The 20,545-nt window shown below is 26.1% G+C and overlaps 1 protein-coding gene across 4 annotated transcripts; it reads right to left on the bottom strand.

Moving 5' to 3' along the window:
- Positions 1-1,493: 1,493 nt before the first annotated feature.
- On the bottom strand, positions 1,494-20,541 carry Pop2 (CCR4-NOT transcription complex subunit Pop2). Of its 4 annotated transcripts, none has more exons than XM_016073917.4 (8): positions 20,187-20,541; positions 19,389-19,649; positions 13,156-13,349; positions 9,903-10,064; positions 7,525-7,702; positions 5,209-5,286; positions 2,417-2,603; positions 1,494-1,691 (listed from the first exon to the last, which is right to left on the bottom strand). In XM_016073917.4, the coding sequence occupies exons 2-7, from the start codon at positions 19,539-19,541 to the stop codon at positions 2,472-2,474; spliced, it is 897 nt and encodes a 298-aa protein (XP_015929403.1). In that variant the 5' UTR covers positions 19,542-19,649; positions 20,187-20,541; the 3' UTR covers positions 1,494-1,691; positions 2,417-2,471. The 4 variants fall into 4 exon arrangements, with proteins under 4 accessions (XP_015929403.1, XP_042901520.1, XP_015929404.1 ...); XM_043045586.3 differs by having other exon boundaries at positions 20,317-20,541; XM_016073918.3 differs by having other exon boundaries at positions 20,389-20,541.
- Positions 20,542-20,545: the final 4 nt, after the last annotated feature.

Here is a 20,545-nt window from a genome sequence, read left to right as displayed (position 1 = left end):
TTATATATTTTTTTTTCTCCTTCATTATTAGGAAAATGAATAGAATTTTAATTACAACCTTTCACAAGTTCTTATTCATTTTTTGTTTCAACTAATACCTGATATGATTATTTCTATAGAAAAATAGAATGTAACTATGTGTACATAAAGAGTAGTAAAAACCTATTTAGGTGGAATGCCTAAAAATATTTTGTATGTACAACAAAAATGCTATAAATCTATGTATTTAATGAACTTTTAAAAAATACTTTCAAAAACTTCATAACATTATGAATAAATAATAACCTATTTCTTTAATACATCTTTATTTTATAATAAGACATTGCAGCTAATTCTTTTTCATTTGCGACATAATCAAATAATTTGATTCAGTCTACAGCTAGAAGCAAAATATATCTATTTGATCCTATATATAACTTTTTATAAAATTTTGTAATTACCACATTATATCTGATAAAATACAACTATCTCAACTATCAAAAAGAGGAATTTGATTAACGATTATCCAAAAATTGAAACATATTCTAAACAAAGTACTTTATAGAAAAGCATTTTGATAAGCTGTAATAAATAACACTAAATTAATAAAATAGATAAATTTATAGATAGATTTAATAAAAAAATTATCCTTCAAAAAAAGAAAAATACAAATATGATTCGATTAGCAATCATTTTTATTTAATCTAGGTAAAGTTTTTTCATTGATAATTTTTTGGTTAATTTATTCATTTGAATTTCTTTTTTTTCTTTCTATTGTAAATATAAACAAATTTAAATTCATCAAATCTTATTGAAATTACTAAAGGTAGTTCTAACACTATGTTAAAAGTATTTTTCTTTTCTCTTGCCTTTTTTGTTTATTTTAAGTATAAATTTAAATGATTTTCAAACACAAAAATATACATTAAAAAAAAAAATCAGTATATTTCTTAGTAAAAATCAGTGTACCTAAATTATCTTTTTCGTCAACTATATTAATGACCCTTAAAATATCTATTAATGAACAACCATCATTATACAGTATGTCTCCAATAAAATAATAACACAAATTAATAATTATTTTTATAATAAGTGTTAAAGTTTATTTTGAAAAATACCAAAAACATACTAGATTTCTTTGACTTGTTTTAATATTGATAATTTCACCAAATAACATTTTGCATGTTACCAAACATAGATTTGGATAAATATCATAATTAACAGTTTAATTTTTTTTAAGGTTGTAAAAAAAAAATGAGCCTGAATTAGGATTTATATTTGGATTAATAAAATCTAAAATTTGGATTTATAAAATCTGCTGCATGGATAATTTTAGCTTTATGACATATTAATCTATAGTAATTCCTCGAAATATAGTCCTGTAAGTAGTGTACAAATTGTAAATGTTTAAATAATGTGACCTAGTGTAGAAATAAAACAAGACACAATGCCTTTTAAGCTGCTTTAAAAAAATGAGAACAAAATAATGTGCACATAATCCAATGAAGCATGAATGATGACAAAACAATAATTTAATTAATACAAAATGCATATATACGATACATCCTGTAAAAGTCTTATGAGACTTTATGATTTTTAATGTTTATTTATTTATTTTTTAAGTTTTCAGAAATTTAAAAGAATAACAATTTATTTTTAGCATGTACAACATATCTCTGGAATTATTAAAACCATGTCATGATATTGCAATCCTAGAAAAACAAATAAAAACATATAAGTAAATTTTATTGACAAAATTATTAAATTATTTTATTTTATTAACAAAAATCTTAAACATATGCATTTTTTTAACAAGAGTTCATTTTATACATCATATTACTGATTAATATAATTCTAATAGAACAATCATCATGTCTAAATGTATTAAAAAAAGGTAAAATTTAAGGAATATTCTATGTTTGAAGAGGCCAATATTGATAGCAGAACAGATAGTAAAATAAATTACTGGAAAAACCTTGGAAAGGGTTGGAAAAATGATAAATAGTTGCCAAAACTCAACAACTTGATATTGCAGAATTATTTTGAATCAAATGCATCAAGGGAAAATAGGAAAAAAAGATATAGCTAAAAAATTATCACAAAATTACTAAAAACTAAAATATAGAAAATCCATACTAACTGATACAGAATTTTCCTAGAAACTAAAAAACATTTTTTAAAGTAACATTTCTATTCTTGGTTTAATGAGTTTCTTTAATAGAATTTTGAGTACCACTACAAATAAATAATTTAAATGCTTTATACAACAAAAAAAAAGAAAGAATATGTAAGTACTAAAAAAGTCAGTGCTTGCAAAATTTAAAAAAAATTCAACTTGTTTCTAAGATTTTGCTGTGGGACAATACAAATTTCGGTGGATATGTAAAACTATCAATATTGATTAAACATAAGAAACTAAAATACTACTGACACTTACTCAAATCAGGAGATGCAGTAGATGAAAAGATGCGATGAAATTAAATCAACAATTGTCAAGAAGTTGATGTCGTTGGGATAGGAGATGCTTCCTCAAGTGTAGCATTGCCATTCATAACATACGATGTACCAAGTCCGTACAGATGTCCGCAATACTTAGCATCATCAATGTTATCCTCAAAGAACATCTAAAAAATAATACACATTTCAATGATATTTTTTAAAGAAAAAGTTATTTAAAAACTTCAAAGTTTATGATAATATTAAATGAATTATTTAAGTTATATAGTAAATTCAGACTCATATTCCAATAGTAAGATCAATAATCTAAAAAGATTTTAACATCATCAAAGCAAAATAGTGAAAATACATCACATTTCAAAACATCACCCATTTTAGGTTCTATTATAGGGGTGCCCGAACTTTTTGAGAAAAGGGCCACTTACACAACAGGTAGATTAACGAAGGGCCGCATGCATATTTAGTCCTGTTATAATTTTTATAAAAACATTAGTGTTCTAAGCACTAAGTATTTTTATCAGTAAGCTTAATAACATTTTGCAGAAAATTATATACTTTGAATTTATTTAAAACTAAAAAGAACTGATACTTTTTTTAAAAAATATTTTTTACACTTTTCACAATAATTGATTGACCATATATATATATATATATATATATATATATATATATATATATATATATATATATATATATATATATATATATATGTTTAAAATAAAGATAAAACTTACGTGATGAGTTCTGCTTACTTGCAGCTTATGCACATTAAATGAAACTTATTGTTTTTCTTAACTTTCTTCGTGTTTTCATGTATTTATTTATTTTGTTATATATATATATACATTAATTTTGGGGGGGGGGATATGAACTCTAAAAAAAAGATGTTTACAGAATGAAAGTGAAAAAAATGTACGCCTTTTATAGTGTTATAAATTTGAATTAAATATTTTAATTAAAGAAAATTTATAATGTTTAAAAAAAATTAAAATAAACTTCTTTATCGCATTTTGAAGCTCCCTTGGGCCACACATCAACAATTGGCAGGCCATATGTGGCCCTCGGGCCCCAGGTTGTGCACCCCTATTCTACAAAAAATTTTTTTTAAAGGAAATTGTTCACAACCTTCAATTCAAGGCATGATATTTCATTCGCCATCAGCAACAGAATAATTAGGACTGGCAAATAAGTTTTTTCTTATAAAATGTTGTGTTTTAAATCAAACTACGATATTTTTCCTAGATTTATGAGCTTTCAGTTGACTAATATTAAAAATGGGGAGCAATGGTTTCACACTTTAAGAGAGAGATTAATTAAATTTTGTTGTTAATTTATTAGATTAATAAACTACAATCTATGCTAGTGTTTAAACTATCTCTGCTCCATCATGCTCTTAAACCCAAATTTCTTTAACGAAAATTTAGATGCTGTGTTGACAAAAGGTAGCCAAAATTCAAGTTTATGTTTGCTTTGTTAACATTGATTTAGAAGACGAGGAAGTTTAACAGCGAAGAATGTTCCGTGCGATTCTCTAATAGGCCCCACTTTATAACATTTTTGTGCTATTCTATGAGAGACTGAAGACAGCTTACAGAAACTCTTTAATAATAAGACACTCAATGATTTTCTCAAAATTTGCATTAATTGATCCTCTCCCCATTAGCCAAGCCTCAAACTGACAATTGGCATTTTAGTGTCCAAAATCAGCAGTATACAAAATTTAAGTGCTAAAAGTATGGGAACATTTCTGATATTTCTTTTTAATGATATATGGATAACATTGGAACCACCGTAAAAAAAAATTCTAAGCTAATATCAGTGTTTTTTGAGCCATAAATGTGCTTCAGTTTTTTTATTTTCGATATTCTTTAATAGTTTTGGTCACCAAAATTTTTTTTATTATACATCTGTTAACTTTTACAAAATTATTTATATTTTTCCTAAAAATAGTGGAGAGCAAAACCTTAGTCTGACTAGAACTTCAGAGATGAAATTCGATGTCCTGATTTAATTTATCAAGCAAAAAGGAAAGATCTGAGATTTAAAATCATACCATTAACAATATCTCTATTTATATTAATATTTACATAGTTTCCCTTGAATAAGTCAAAGAGCACATCTGAAAACATCTATCTTTTAAAAGGGTTGAGAAAAACTAATCATTTTTGGACTTCAGAAGAATGAAAATAAATAACCTTGATCGCTTGAGACTCAAAGCAAAGAGTTATTTTAAACTAATCATGCTTTTTTGCTGGAAAGAATCATTTGTACCTTAAAACTGACAAATAGCTAAAAATTTAAAAACTGAATTCTTAAAAAAAAAAATTTCAATCAGGTAAGATTTTTCCACCTAGATAAAAATTCTTCAAATTAATGAAAAGTTCTTAATTTTAGGATATTTTTATTAATTCAAAAAACGCAGTGTTGGAGGGAATAACTTTCCATATTTTAAAAAAATTATGACACAAATTATTTTATTTGAGTATTATTTAAATTTTTTTATATCATTTTACAGAAAAAGCTATTCAAAACTAAAAATAGGTAATTAATTGAATCTAAATCTGTTTAATTATCAGTATATCAGGATTAGATGACAAACAAAATAAATAAAATGTCTATTAATTTAAGATACACCAACTTTGACAATAAAGAAATTAAATACGGTAAAAACTAATTATTAATATTTTCAATTTCTTTTATACAATTAAATGATTTAATGCACTGAAATTAAAAGATAAAGAAACATTAAATACAACACATGTTAAATTTCACCTCTCTCATTTTGAAAAATGTGGCACCAGTTAAAAGACTATCACTTCCAGCCTGATGTTGAGGACCAATTCTTTCTAACTGAAAATCAAAATTCAATTATCAATAAAAAATAGTAATAATTTTTTTTTTAATGCAACACAAAAACATACACTATAAAAAAGTAACAATTTTGAATGCACGCAGTTTCCTTCTTAACCAGACAATAACGTAACTAAAAACTATTCCGCAACTTTATCAAAATTTTATACAGGACTCTTTTATGTTTGAAGGAATATTAAATATTACTGTCAGATTTTTATCAAGTTGTACAAAATAAAAGTATTGAATTACAAATTAAAATAAGATGTAGATTTTTAAAAATATTTAATTGCATGTTAAAAAATTCTGGCTACAAAATTTACAAATGTAAATAAATTGGAGAATTTCTCCTAGAAAATTTCTAATACACACATGCAGAGCCGCGATAGCTCAGGGGATAGAGCATTCGCTTTCCAATTAGGTTAACCGAGGTTTCATCCCGGCGATGGCTGGTCGATACGAATTCCTCATTCGGCTTGCACGGACCACAAGGCTGACATGAAATATCCTCAGTGGTAGACGGATTATGGGTTAGAGTCCCCTTGCCACTAGGCTAACCGTGAGAGGTTCTTGTGGTTTTCCTCTCCATGTAATGCAAATGCGGGTAAGTTCCATCAAAAAAGTCCTCCACGACGGCAAATTTCTTCCAATACTTGATCCAGAAGTTCCCTTGTCTTCTGGATTGGGTTCAAAATTACAATGCTATGGAGTTGAACATTAGTAGTCGTAAACCCAAAAATTGGGTCGGCTGTTTAACGACGGGTATAAAATAAAATACACACATGCTAAATTATATTCACAAAATACAAAAAAAAAAAAAAAAAAAAAACTAAACAAAAAAGAGCAACATACACGATTATTTTTGTATTTGAATGAATATTTTCTTGGATGCAAAACCTGAGAAATAATTTTTTTTGCACTGTTGGTATGTTAAATTTCACAGAAACGAAGACATTATGGTTTTTTTAAAGAAAGAAAAGTATTTTAAACCCATATAGATTTTTTACGAAAATTGTTCGTAAAAAAAAAAACGCCAGTTGATGACCACTGCTATATATTCTTCATTGAAGTTTTTCTTTTCATACAATTATAAAAAGTCATAAGATTTATATTTTCGTTCTTGAAATATTTCTTACAGAAATATTCTCAATATAGATTTTTAATCTTTTATCTATTTAAGCACCAGGAATATGTGTTTAAATTTAAATTTACCAAAAAAACCAACTAGAGTTCAGCTTTAAAAAACTTAATCATGCAGGGTAAAAAAAGTAACCAGGATTATTTTTTTTTATCAGCCCTAGGTTTTTGGAAGGAAAGCATTCAACAATTCCAGAAATTCAAAGTATAGGAAATAATTGGAACATAAAAACCTAGTAAATGCACAATAGACAAAAGTCTTACTTTCAAACTTATTTATTTAAAATTTGTGCTTTGTTCTGGTAGTATTTTACTACCAGACAATGAAAACAAGAAAACTCAGAAAAGAAAGAAAAACAAAACAATATAAAGACAAATAAACCACAAAAGGATATAACTAAACAAAATTTTTTTTAAAAAATATAAACAATTATATTTTAAAATCCATTTTTAAAGTTGATCTTAACTCTTTCATTCTACTCTCTATATAATTTTTTATTTATTTTGTCTTGTGTGTCTTATATCAAATTTTTGTGGTTTTTACTTGATAGAATTATGTTAACATAAAGAATCAATCTCATTTACTTAGCGCTCTTCACACTAATGTATTGATGTATTTAACTTTGGCAATATTGTACAAAATCACAAAAGAATTAGTATTAGAAAGAAGAAATAATTAATAGAAATAAGTATTTAATATAATGTAAGAAAACACTAATTTTTGCAGATATAATACCTTCATGGGTTGAAAAAGTACTATGGTTAATTAGCCATTATTTTTTTTAAATATATATATATTTTTTATTGTTTTTTCCCTTACTCCTTTTTTTTATGTTCTTTTCCTGTTTTCTTTGAGCGATTATTTTTTTTATTAGGGTTTCAATGTACTTGCAGCTCATGCAGGATAAATCAAACATAAAACATTTAAATAAAACTCATTACTATGTATTTTCGCCTTTCTAACAACCATAACTATTTATACACATCTGTATAACTCATAAATATCTGTAAATTACATAAGATGTATTTTTCTATACATGCATTTTCCTAAATGACATGACTAAATAAAATAATTATACACAGAAAAAAAATAAAGATTACTTCTAGTTGTTCTGCGACTTCTTGCAGGCCACCTTTCAAATTTTTACAGCTTTTCATTAAATATTTCACGTCATATATAGTTGGAAAGTAGATTCTCAGCAGTTCAAAAAATTCGGATTCTTCTGCAGGTAAATTTTGGTCGGTTAAGAGTTTTAACAGGTAACCAAAATCATACCCACTGAAAAGAACAGATTACAAAACTATATAAACGTACATAAAAATGTTAATTTATGAAAAAATTTGCCATTACTAGTCTGGTAAATGTATTTATGTATTGCCCCTACCAAGTGAAACTATTTTGCTCCTAATATGAAAATACTATTTTGTCACTTCATACAATTCTCAAACATCATCACATCATGCATTAGAGAGGCAAAAAAAAAAAAAAAAAATTAAAAAGCGTGTGAAACTATTTTTCAAAAAAAGTAAACATTTAAATTATTAACATACTTATTAAAATTCTTTTTTAATATACAATAAATGTACATTGACAATCCAAAAAAAAAAATTTTTAAGCTTGATAAATAAATCATAAAAGAGAATAAAATTATAATAAGTTTAAAAATTTAATTTCTTCTACAGCTTAGAAAAGCAGAAGAATCTCGTATCTGCAATATGAATGTTTTTAAGAAATTTTTCAGCAAAGCTAATTGCATCAAATATACTACTGTAATTAAAAAATTTTTGTAATGAGAGTGGTTATGAAGAGACTCATGAGACTGGGTATTATGAAAAGAGATTAACATGAATTGAAGGGGAAAAAAATCACATTATTTAACTCTCCAAGAATTTTGAATCAGGGTGAAATTACACTGATATTTCACTGTTACATATTTCTTTCCCAGGATGCATAGCTAAATCTTTCAACAATAAATAAGCACATTTAAAGTACTTTTTTAGTACTAAAAAATATTTTTAACTGCTATATACATTAACAAAATGCAAAATAATTTTCAAAGACTTAGCACGATCATGATAAAATAACTAGTTTCTAACAAAGAACTTTTTCTTGAATATATCAGCCACCGTAAAAAGATCGGAAAATTTTTCGCTTCAATAAATCATGATTTCAGAGGGGGGGGAAATGAAGCATGAAATTGAGAATATTTTGCAAAATGCAGCAGAGTTGCACATGACAGTACTAGAATCTCATTAAACCCAGTTCAATAGATGCACATGCACACTTGAAAAGATTTCACCATGTAAAATTATTGGCGTTTGCATACGCTAAGGACCGACAAAAGGCCGAAACAGAGTATGGTTGAATGAAAATCACGCTTTTGCATAATACGTGGCAAAATTCAATATGATAAAGAAAAAAATTGCATTCACAAAAAAGGAACAATAAGCACTTTTTAAAAAAAACCTAATTATAAAAAGCTCCTTTCAGGGATTTTAAAAAACGAAAATAAGCACCTTTAAGTACTCTTTAAAAATGCTACACGCCATGTTTCCCATTTAATGACAAGGGAAAAAATAATTTAACTGATTTTTTGATGTGGAAAGCCTGTATTTTCAAATTTGCAAAACAGATGCAACTAAGACAGACAGCAGTAAAAAAACAGTTATTTTATAAATAGAATGTTAGATAATTGATTATTCATATAAATTTCTAGAAATATGTTAAGAGATCAAACAAATTTAAAATTCAAAAATAAAATAGCTTACATATTAATTTATACTACAGTAGGAGACAAAACAGAATATGTATATCAATTTTTTTGACACAGATGGTTTGAAATTATATAGCACATAATTAAATGAACTGCATTTATCAACTTTTAATAAATGTTTTGTTCTGAGAAACTGCTTCCAACAGCAGTAAAATAAATATAACTTTTTTATTTTCTCATAAAATATTGCAGACATACACATTTTATGTATTTAATATGAACTAGATAAAATTGCAGAACAACTTATTACTTAGAAATAAGTTTAGATTACAAAAGTAAAATATTTTATTAATTTTACTTAAATTACAGAAAAAATTAAAAGATATTATTACTCATCTTGTGTATACAGTAAATATGATCAAATTTCAGAAATGTTAGACTTTGAACAAATTTATGATCCAGATTTAATAGAACTGAGAAAATTTAACCTTGTGATAATGGAATTTTTACAAGAATGATTTCATTAAATGCAAGACAATTTTTTTACAGCAAATAATTTTAATAAATGAACCCCATTCTTTTATTGGCTATTTACTGTTACCATGAATTTTAAGATTGGTTATTTTACAATTTTCTTATAGAATTTTAAATCTTCAGTAAAAAATGCCAGATTACGAAAATCTTATTTGCCGAAAAAAAAAAAAAATATCCAGACAATTATAGATTTTGACAACCAAGTGAGAAAACTGCAATGATATTAATTACCTATGGAAAGATATCCAATTTATATTTTCACATAAGACAACGCCAGATGTCATTAATATCTCAGCAAAGTGATAAGGGTTAATCCCATCTTCATCATGCTTCTTGAACTGAATACCAGAACTTGTCAATAAATCAATGGAGTCTTGAGCATACATATCTTCTCTAATAGAAAAATTAAGACCACAATTAAACAGCTAATTTTTATAATTGTAAATAAATTTTTTTAAAAGCTAATTTTCCTAATTTCAATATAGAAGAAAATTGTAAACATAATTACAATTTTCTGTAGAAAACAATTATTTATACGGTAATTAAGATTAATAAAACATTAGTTAAACAGAGAAATAAATAATTAACAAAATAGAAAGGGGATATTATTCTAAGCATCTGTTTTAATCAAGCATTCTAATTTGAAAATATCACTTATAAAGATTGAAGTCATTTATTTCATTCAATAAGACTGGGAACAGTTAAATTATATGTTATTAAAAACAGGGATGAGATTAGCCGAAAGGCAAAAAAGCTGAATTTCCACAATAGCAAATTTTACGCAAGCGCAACCCTTCAATAATAAATTCCAGACAGTTTAAGGTAATAAATAATGTGTTGACATACAATTGTGTACTAATCTATTATTATATAAATGACTACATTGATACTTAACATTTAGTGAAAATAAAAATTATCAATTGAAAAAATAAAGCTGGAAATTATATTTTTCCTCAGTTCACATAAGAGACAATTATTACTTGAAAAACTACCTTGTTTAGCAAATTAAAACTACTGAGAATATACAATAATATTTCATTTCTCTTAATAAATACTGTTATGTGATTTATAGCAAATATATCAGTAATATTACTTTTTAAATTATATTGGGGAAAAAAACTTTAACAATGGACCGAATCATTATGTTCATATTATAGTCTAATCTTACTAGAGCCCTTTGAAACATATCAATAACAGTGAAGTAGAAATATATAGTAACTCCTTAACATACAAAAATTGCTATTTTAGTTTGAAAAATTACATGACAATCAGCAAGTGTTTAGATAATTGTATTTTATTTGATAAGAATTTTGCATTTTATAGCATAAATAACAGCAATTATAAATAAAATTTTGATGATGAGTTAATTAACTATTTTCAAAAAACAAAAAAAAAATTAAATTAAATCCCTTTGTAAGTGATTGCTTTTGTTTGCTATATTTAGTCGTTAGTCCATCTTCAAACATCTTGTGACAAATCCTATTTTTTCTTCTTTGCAAGCACAGAATGTAAGTTTTGAATATATTCCCTTCCAGTTTCTCTGATGTTGTAACACTTACATATATTGATAATCGTTGTTAGAAAAACAGTTACCTTTATAGTAACTAATTAAAAAAAATTTTTTACTTCTTACAAGAATCGCGATAGTTGAGCTTAAAATTGCGTGAATATGAATAACAATTATGGATTTTGAAATCACATGAATATGAAACTAGATATACGATTTTGAAAATGAGAAAATACAAACTGGGACATAGAATTTTTAAAACGCGTAAATACAAATCACGATTCATAATTTTTAGATCGCGTAAATACGAATCATGATGCGTAATTTTTAGATTGCATAAATAAGAATTATGATGCATAATTTTTAGAATGCCTGAATGCGAATCCCAATGCCTTATTTTAAAATCACGTATAAATACGAAAATCGATGTTTGATATCATAAACTGCATGAGCAAATCAAGACATTGAATTTTAAACTTGCGTGAATACGAATCGCTACATAGGTTTTTAAAAAGACGTAAATACGAATCACAATATTGGATTTTTAAATCTCGTAAATAATAATCGCAACGTACAATATTCAAATCGCGTGAATAAGAATCGCAAAACGCAAATATGAAAAGCTATGTTTGATATTAAAATCGTGTGAATAAGAATCGAGATATTAGCAGATTCCAGGCTTGGGACCTGTAAAAGGCTTGTCAGAAGCAGCGTCGTTTGAACTACAAAAATCGGATCTATCTGGAGGGCGGGTAAAAAATTCGGAAAATCTTATCTGCTGCGAGTAAAAGGGGGAGAAAATAGTTAAAATGAGAAAGGATTGGTAGCTATGTAGTTTGAATTTTCTGTTTCTCTTTGAAAATCGGTGAATTAACTGAAAAAGCGGAATATTTATAAAAAAAAGTTAAATTTTTAGAAAAATCTGAATCTTTGATAAAAAAGTTGAAATTCAAGAGATAAGTGAAAAAAGCGGAAATCCGCTAAAAAGCGGAAAAATCTCATCCCTGTAAAAATCAATCTAACATTAGTTAAACAGAGTAAAAAATAAAAAGGATAGTATTCTAAGTATTTCCTTCAGCAAAACATTTTAATTTGAAGATATTTCATATCATATCAAAGTTATTTATTTTATCCAATAAGGAAGTGAGCAGTAAAATTTTAAGTTAAATCAATGGAAAATCACAGAATATCGACAGAGTAAACATAAATTTGGAAAAATGATTGCCAAATCTACAAATACTGATAAAATTGATACTTTTAAGATTCTGTTTAGAATTGCATGCTCATAAATCGAAGAAAATGAAATGTGTCATTAATGCACAATATTAAAAGATTTGAGAAAGGAGGATATGTGACTGAATTTTATAAAATCGACTTTTAAATGCAAGAAACTGTTTCTGAAATATCTTCTTCTAACATAAATAAATGACAACATGGCAGCATAAATTAATTTTCTTGGCAGTATTATTTGATAACCTATGTGTTACTTAATCCAGAAATTGAAATGTTTTTAAGTTCATGTAAAAAAAAATTATAAATAATGCAAGTGAAATATTTCATATCAAGCAAAAAATAAAACATGTGGAACATCATTTGAAGATCTTAGCAATTTAAATAAATAAATACAGAAGTATTCAAATAAATAAATATATAAATATTGAAATAAATAGGTAAACAAACATATAACTATTTAAATTAACAAAACAAATGTCATACTTGTCAACGGCAGCATAAATTAATTTTCTTGGCAGTACTATTTGATGACCTATATGTTATTTAATCCAGAAAATGAAATGTTTTTAAGTTCACATAAAACAAATATGTTAATAAAGCAAGTGAAATTTTTCATATCAAGCAAAAATCAAAACATGTGGAACATCATTTGAAGATCTTAGCAATTCAAATAAATAGTACATAAATATTCAAATAAATAGATAAATAAATATATAACTATTTAAATTAACAAAACCAACTTACGTAAGATTGAACTTGAAATTAAATTGCCATGTTGTGAATCCTGGAGGAGATTTTCCATTTTCATCCATAAATGTTAATCCCAGTTGTATGATTTTCAACAAATCAACATTACACCTCAATAATTGATATTGGTAATCTGCTGTACTTCTGAACTCTCCAATCGGTCGAGCTACTACTCCAGGAAACTCTGTGTCCTGAAACAAATGAGAAATGCATAAGTATTAAACATGTCTCTTTTCTGTAGGTAACTTTATTTTTAGTCATTGTATAAATAAATTGAAATTATTTTCTATACCTATATTTCAACTAACTGTTAATTTAAAAACTTAAATTTACTATTCTTATATATTTTACAGCTATATAATGTAAATCTGGTAGTGCTTTTTTTTTTCTTTTCTAAAAAAATTTGGGTATTAGCTACCATAAACGATCTCTAAAGGATTTTGTGCAATTTTTTTGTTTGTTGATACAGCAATTTAAATTTTGATCAAAAAAGTAGTTTTTTTTTTTTTTTTTTTTTTTTGAAATATATGAAAAATAGCCACTAGAGAAAAAATATTTAGTGTATACTCTATTCTTCTTTTTTCTTTTAATGTTGTAGAAACTGAATGAAATTTTACCTTAACATAGTTAAAAATGAATGTAATTATAATATTTTGTTACATTAGTGTAAAAAAATAGAACCAAATTTTAACAGAAAAATATTTCTTTTTAATGAATCTAAAATTTTTTTTAATATCAAATGATTACTTTGTTTAAAAATAAGTAACAATGACAATCTAAAAGGCAGCTATTTATAGTAGTTTTTAAAGAAAATTTTATTTTAAATGTAAGTTGCACACATTGAGCAGTAAATACTGTGAAATGGCTGATCTTAAAAAATCATTAAAAAAATCAGAATTTATCTAAATGTTTTCCAACTAGTATGTAATAAATTAGCAATAGTAGAATGTTAAACTTTTGCTTCATTTACTTAAAACTTATTTTTTTGAAAATTGCATTTTACAGGACTTTTAAATGGACAAACATACAAACTACTCAAAAGGATCTCTAAAATACAAAGGTCCCACTTACTTTCAAAAATTTGTATCAGGTAAGAAACAAGTTTTATAGCAATTAGACACAAATGTCATTTTATATAAAAAAAATTTCTCTTGAGATCCATAAACAATTTTTTGTTTTAATTGATAAAACAAGAAGCACAGTAGTTATTTTACTTCACAATGTCCAAGAAAAAATTTCTTTTTTCTCAGAAGTTAAAATTGTATTTTTCTGTAAATTTTAAAAGTAAAGAATGAGATGGTTTGTAAAATCCTTTTGTTTTAATACATTATAAAGTAGAGCAAATTCAAGAGACAAATAATTTTACATAAATTGGACAATCATGGTAACACTGACGAGGACAATAAGAGAAAGAATAAAAAAGCACTGAACACTTTCAGAATGCTTTTCATGGTTTTTAAAACTACAATGTTTGAATATGAAATTGTTTATTCATATTTAAAATCAATTAAAAATTTAAAGATTCTATTCAATTAAAATTTTAAAGATTCAAAGCAACAGTGAAATCTGTTTCACTACTTGACAACGAAACAGCGAAATCAACAAAGCAGATAACAAAAACAACAAAATAGAAGCCTTTCAAACAAAATAAACAACACAACATGGATCTATACTATAAATCCAGTACCAAGCTATTAAGAATAGATTTTAAAAAGATAAGTTAAAACAAAATCAGGCACAAATTGAGAAAATATGCCATCACAAACAGAGAATCGCATTAACTTGGTCATCAGAAGGAAAGAAGAGAAGGAAGCCAAGATCAACATGGTCAAGTATGGTGACCAATGAGAAAAACAATTTCAATTAGCAAAGTTGAAATGTTACCACAAGTAACACCCTAGATAGGAGAGGATGGAGGACAAAAATCTCATAAAGAACTTCCTGGCAAGGATAATGTATCGACAGTTATGAATAATACACTTTCAAGGTCCTTAACTCAAATTATTCAAGGACCCATACAGTATTACAGTTAATATACAAAAGTATACGTCAACCAGATTTTATAATTTCGTCAAAGCAGAAATTGTATATTTTCAAACACAATGCTTATTTGACAAAATAATAATATTAATAGTAATTTTATTTATCAGCTTCTAATGCAAATGGTTGACAACAGGGTTGGCAAGTTTTTGACACATAACGGTTTTTACCGGTTTATACCATGGTTTTTACCGTCATGTCAAAAATGTCAAAAACCCATAGTTTTGGTAAAACTGTATTTTTATTTGAGTTAAACTGCTTATAATTTAGAATTAATTCATTTTTGGGCAATAAAATTAGAAAAAAAGTTGTTAAAAGATATTTAAGAACAGATTTTTCCATTTTCCCAACATGATTATATCAAAACATACTACTATTTGAAGCAAAATAATAGAATACTAAACAAAATTTTCAACATTTCCAAGCATCATTTTGTTTGGCATATTACATTACTGAAGAATGTCAAGTCATTCTTGACTTAGAGTTTGTAGTAGTTACAAGTTTTGAAAGTTTTGTTTATCTTATTTCTAATATTTAAGAAATGCCAAACCTTAAATTCTTCTTTACAGTTCTTGAATTTATTAATAGTTTCAAGCTTTTTTGTTTGTTTGTTTATTTCTAATAATTAAGAAGTGCAAAATTTTGAATCCTTCGCAAATCAAGCTATAATGATAAAAGTAAGTATCACTATTTTCAATAAGTAGGGTGACCCGGGGTAATTCACGATCACTCTGTTTCTGGGGTAAATAATGATCACCTAAGTTTTATCTTAAAAAAAATTATTTTTTTTTAAATTTAAGACATGGACAAGAATGCTTGTACACTTTACTAGAGTATAACTACATTTACTTAATAATAATTTTTTGTTTAATCAAACAAAATAAGTATCTTTTAAACTGCTTTCTGTATTTTCCATTTCAAAGATGGGTTTCAAAATGTGCACATTTCTGCAAAGATCCCCCTCCTTCTCTTAATAATAAATATTTTGAGTCACTTTCTTTTTCTTTGATATATAAGTAGTGTAAGCTTTTGTTTAATTGTTTCACATCTACTGTAAACATTATAATTGATTATAGGAAACTATATCAAATGTTGCCCCCTACAGATGGGGTAATTATTGATCACTGGGGTAATTCCTGATCATTGTCATTTCTTCCTATAAATAGTATATAAAATAGCTTATAAATACCTAATTGTCATTTCGTAAATAACAGTTCATATTTATTAAGTGGAACAACTATAAAATATATTTTAACTGTCATCACAAAATCTGTTTTTAACTGTATACAAGACTGAATTCTGATTTGCACCATTTCTGATTTGTCTTACAGTGCTTCTATCTTAATTTTATGTGTGTACATCGTTAGAATAATTTTTAAGCTTATAAATAAGCCTAGTATAATTGTTAGAATAATTTTTAAGTTTATAAATTAGCCTAGTATAAATATGGGGAGAAATTATAAGCCTAAAAAGGATACTAGGCTTCTAGAAAACAAAATTAGTGAATTTCTTTTAATGATTGAAAATGAAAATTTCAGTGTGAGAGCTGTTGACATACCTTACTTAACTTTACACTTTCCCTTAATGAAGTTAAAAAATCCAGCAAAAGTAACCCATGTGGGAACTCTCTTATATTTCAGAAGAACATGAGAATGAGTTGGTTGATTGCCTAAAGTGTATGGCATGATGCAAAGATTTTTGAAAATTTAAAGTGTTAATCGTTCTTCTTGCTTTTAAATAAATCATTTTATTAACTGCTTAAACATATCCTTTTGGTTTATTTGTTTGATCTTGATGTCTTATTTGTTAATTACCATTATATAATTATTTTTAAACAGCCCCTTTACAATAAAAACTGGTGATCAGTAATTACCCCAGAAATGATCAAGACCAGGGGTAATTCCTGATCACTAAAAACTTAAAATCTTTTAAATTCTAATTAGATTTTCAAACAAAAGAAGGTGGCATTGGACTCATCTCATATAGCCTCAAACTTCCAATAAATATTAAAATTCTATTTTGAATAGTTTTTTCACAAAATAGATGTTTGCGTTTTTTGATCAGGAATTACCAGGTCACCCTATATTACAATATTTTTATATGAATGTATATCCTTCTATAAGAATACATGTATATAGTTGCAAAATCAATAGCAATCATTTACAACATTCATTTATGAAGGCAATTATGTGAAAATAATATATTATCCACTATATGCCATAAATTAAAGAAAACAGTAGGTTTTTGATGGTTTTTACCGGTAAAAACACGGTTTTTACCACTGTCATGTCAAAAACCAGTTTTTGACAGCAAAAACCCAACTCTGGTTGATAATTATATTGCTGCTTCAAATCACTTTGAAAAATTCCAATTGACATAAAGCGTGATTAGCACTAAAAGCGTGATTTTTAAAAATCACATTTATGCAAATCTAGATATATAATATCTGTAAATCAAAATTACAAAAAAGGTGAAGTAAGTCCTGAAGATTGCATAAATCACGCATCACAATTTGCAAATTGAAATCAAATTGCGGAGCATGTTTCTTAAATCGGAACAATATGAATAGCAAATGTTACAAAATGCAGGAGCTTACAAGACGTATATCATGATGTGAGATAAATCACTTTAATGAGAATTCTGTTACATGATTAGCTAATAATTTTCATGTGAATAGTGATCATTTTGATGTGACTCGAAAGTTGCTTAATTTAGAACAACTCTGTGTGATTCATAAATCATTTGGATGAGAATTGCAAGCATTAATTATTAAATCTCTTTTAAGTGAATCACGATGCGTAAATCTTAAATCCTTCTAATACCATATAAACTACTTGAATGAGAATTGTGATGCACGATTCTGAAATTGCTTAAATACGTATCAAGTTACATGATTTAGAAATAACTTTAATTGAAATCATGATGCTTGTTTGATAAATCATTTTAATGTGAATCATGATGTGTGATTTATAAAATACCTTAATACGAATACTGATGAGTAATTTGCAAATCACTTTAAAGCAACATTTGATATATCATACATTAATTACTTTCTTTATATGAATTCCGATCCATAAATCAAGAATCAGTTTAATGTGAATCACAATTTTTATTCATAATTCATGAAATCTAGAACTAAATGTAAAAATCTGATTTTATCTACAAATTAATGATCCTTCTTACAAAAATTAAAAAAACTAATAGGATAACAGCATTAACATGTCATAATAATGAAGTTAACACATTGAAAATATTTCTAAATCGATGAAACGCTAGTTATCATTCAGAAACTATGACTACAAAAACTAAAATTTGTAAGAAATTTTTAGCTTTCTAAACATCAGAGATGAACAATAATCTGGAGTGAAAAATCTAGGAGAGAAAAATTTCGTATCTTCTTTAACCTCTTTTCACTTCAGGATCAAAAATTGCATATACCAGAATTTCTATAATTTTCGTTTGATATTATTTATTATTTTTTTGCTGCATTTTTTATCAAAAAGATAAGTATTATTTTAATTCCAAAAAAAATCTAGTACTTTTCAAGTACCCTATGACAGAATTCAAGTACTGTGGGAACCCTGTTATTATACTGCAGAGATGCCAACTGCTCCGGATAAGCCTAAATAATTAGTAAAACGGTAAGTAACTACAAAGTAAATTTTGCAAATATTTGACTATTTCTGCTTGCTTTTTAAAAGGTATACCACGACATAAGTAATATAAGGTGGTGAAATATATAAGCCTACGAATTGTTTAGAAATAGTGGTGGATAAAAATCTACTAAATTAAATTTATTAAACCAAGAATCACAATTGATAAACTACCACTTTAAAATATATATTTGCTGTCCGGAGCAAGTTGGCATCTCTGATACTGTTATGAACATACACTCAATAAAAGATTTAAAAACTTATTGATGCCTAATTTTTTACGATATTTTTCTTATTTTTGTTGGTATTTGAGAAATATCTCTACTTGGGAAAACTTAAAATATATCACAGATTACCAAAGCCCATCAAAAAATTTGGGGATTAAATTTGGAAACTGTCATAAATTTGAAATAAAAGTTCACACAACACAGATAAAATAATTATTGGCAAAGTTGAAAAGTGAGTTGATATAAAAATTGATTAGTTTTGTTATAACTTTAATTAGTTTTGTTTCTAATCTGATAAATCTTTACTTACCATGGCTACATATTGGTATTGTTGAACAACTTGACGGATTATCCTAAATTCATCCTCCATATTATGTGCCCACACATCACGAATACCGCACTGCTCATTTCGATCTTGAAGAGAATTACTGTTAACTGTTACAGGGCCAGATGCAGTAGGCATTATTCATATGCACTCAATGATTAAAACACAATTATAAACAATGATGAACTATTTAGATACTTTTCTTAACGTACATGTCCTAATGAACAAAATCTTTGCTTTCCACAGCTGAAAATAAAAATGATAAATAATATATAAAAAAGAAACTTTCTTAAGAAAAAAAATAAGAAATTATTGAAGAAGTTCAAAGTTAAAACTAATATATTTAAACACATTTTATATCTAAGGTAAATTAGTATCTCCCAAGTCAAAATAATCAAATATTACACTACATCGCTAGTCAGCTAAGAAAAAATTTGTTTACAATTTAGTAATTAAAATATTAAATAGTAATTTGTAAAAATCATTTCTTTTTTCTCACATGAAATCTACTTAATTCAATAAAAACACACTAACAATTTATCGAAATCAATATCCCATCATTTCTAAGTTCATTAAATTTCTATAGTTTCGCTTTCAATCCAAATAAAATATAATTCAATATAATCTTTAAGGTCAAGTCGACCAGATGATACATAAAGAATGTTTTTTATACGTTTCATGACATACGAGATGACAAATTTTCAGAAAAATTTCTTTATCGCATACAAATTCTCCAAATAGAATGTATCATACTTATACAAAAACAACTAACTTTTCACTTACGATCTTATAACAGCCTTTTTAAGTCCAAGAAATCTACTTGTACACCAATAACTTAAATCTAAACACAGTGATTTCTTTGAGATCATAAGGTTACAAAGAATTGATATAAATTTATTATAAACAAAATTACATTATATAAAGTGCGAAAGAGTTGATATACGAAGCAATATTATTTCCAATCAAATAAAATTGATCAAATCACCTAAACAAGATGTAGAGTAGACAAGACATGCAACCAGTTATTGCCATTTAATTTCAATAATATAATCGGGATTGCCATTTAAATTAAAATAAATATTTTTGTAGGATCAGTGCCTTGCTTTTGCGATCCCTAACTTTTAACCTAAACGCTAATGATA

Source organism: Parasteatoda tepidariorum, chromosome 7, assembly GCF_982258835.1.
Source record: "Parasteatoda tepidariorum strain Cologne lab strain chromosome 7, Ptep-v5.0, whole genome shotgun sequence".
Classification (NCBI taxonomy): Eukaryota; Metazoa; Arthropoda; class Arachnida; order Araneae; family Theridiidae; genus Parasteatoda; species Parasteatoda tepidariorum.
This window is presented reverse-complemented; position numbering and strand designations above follow the sequence as displayed.

What these genes read in the sequence shown, in the direction of transcription:
- Pop2 (XM_016073917.4), bottom strand. Translation starts at nt 19,541, where the DNA reads ATGCCTACTGCATCTGGCCCTGTAACAGTTAACAGTAATTCTCTTCAA. An exon ending in AAGTCGCAGAACAACTAGAA is followed by an intron (nt 5,287 to 7,524) that starts GTAATCTTTATT and finishes TTTGATTTTCAG; the next exon opens with TTAGAAAGAATTGGTCCTCA. An exon ending in CATTTTTCAAAATGAGAGAG is followed by an intron (nt 2,604 to 5,208) that starts GTGAAATTTAAC and finishes ATTATTTTTTAG; the next exon opens with ATGTTCTTTGAGGATAACAT.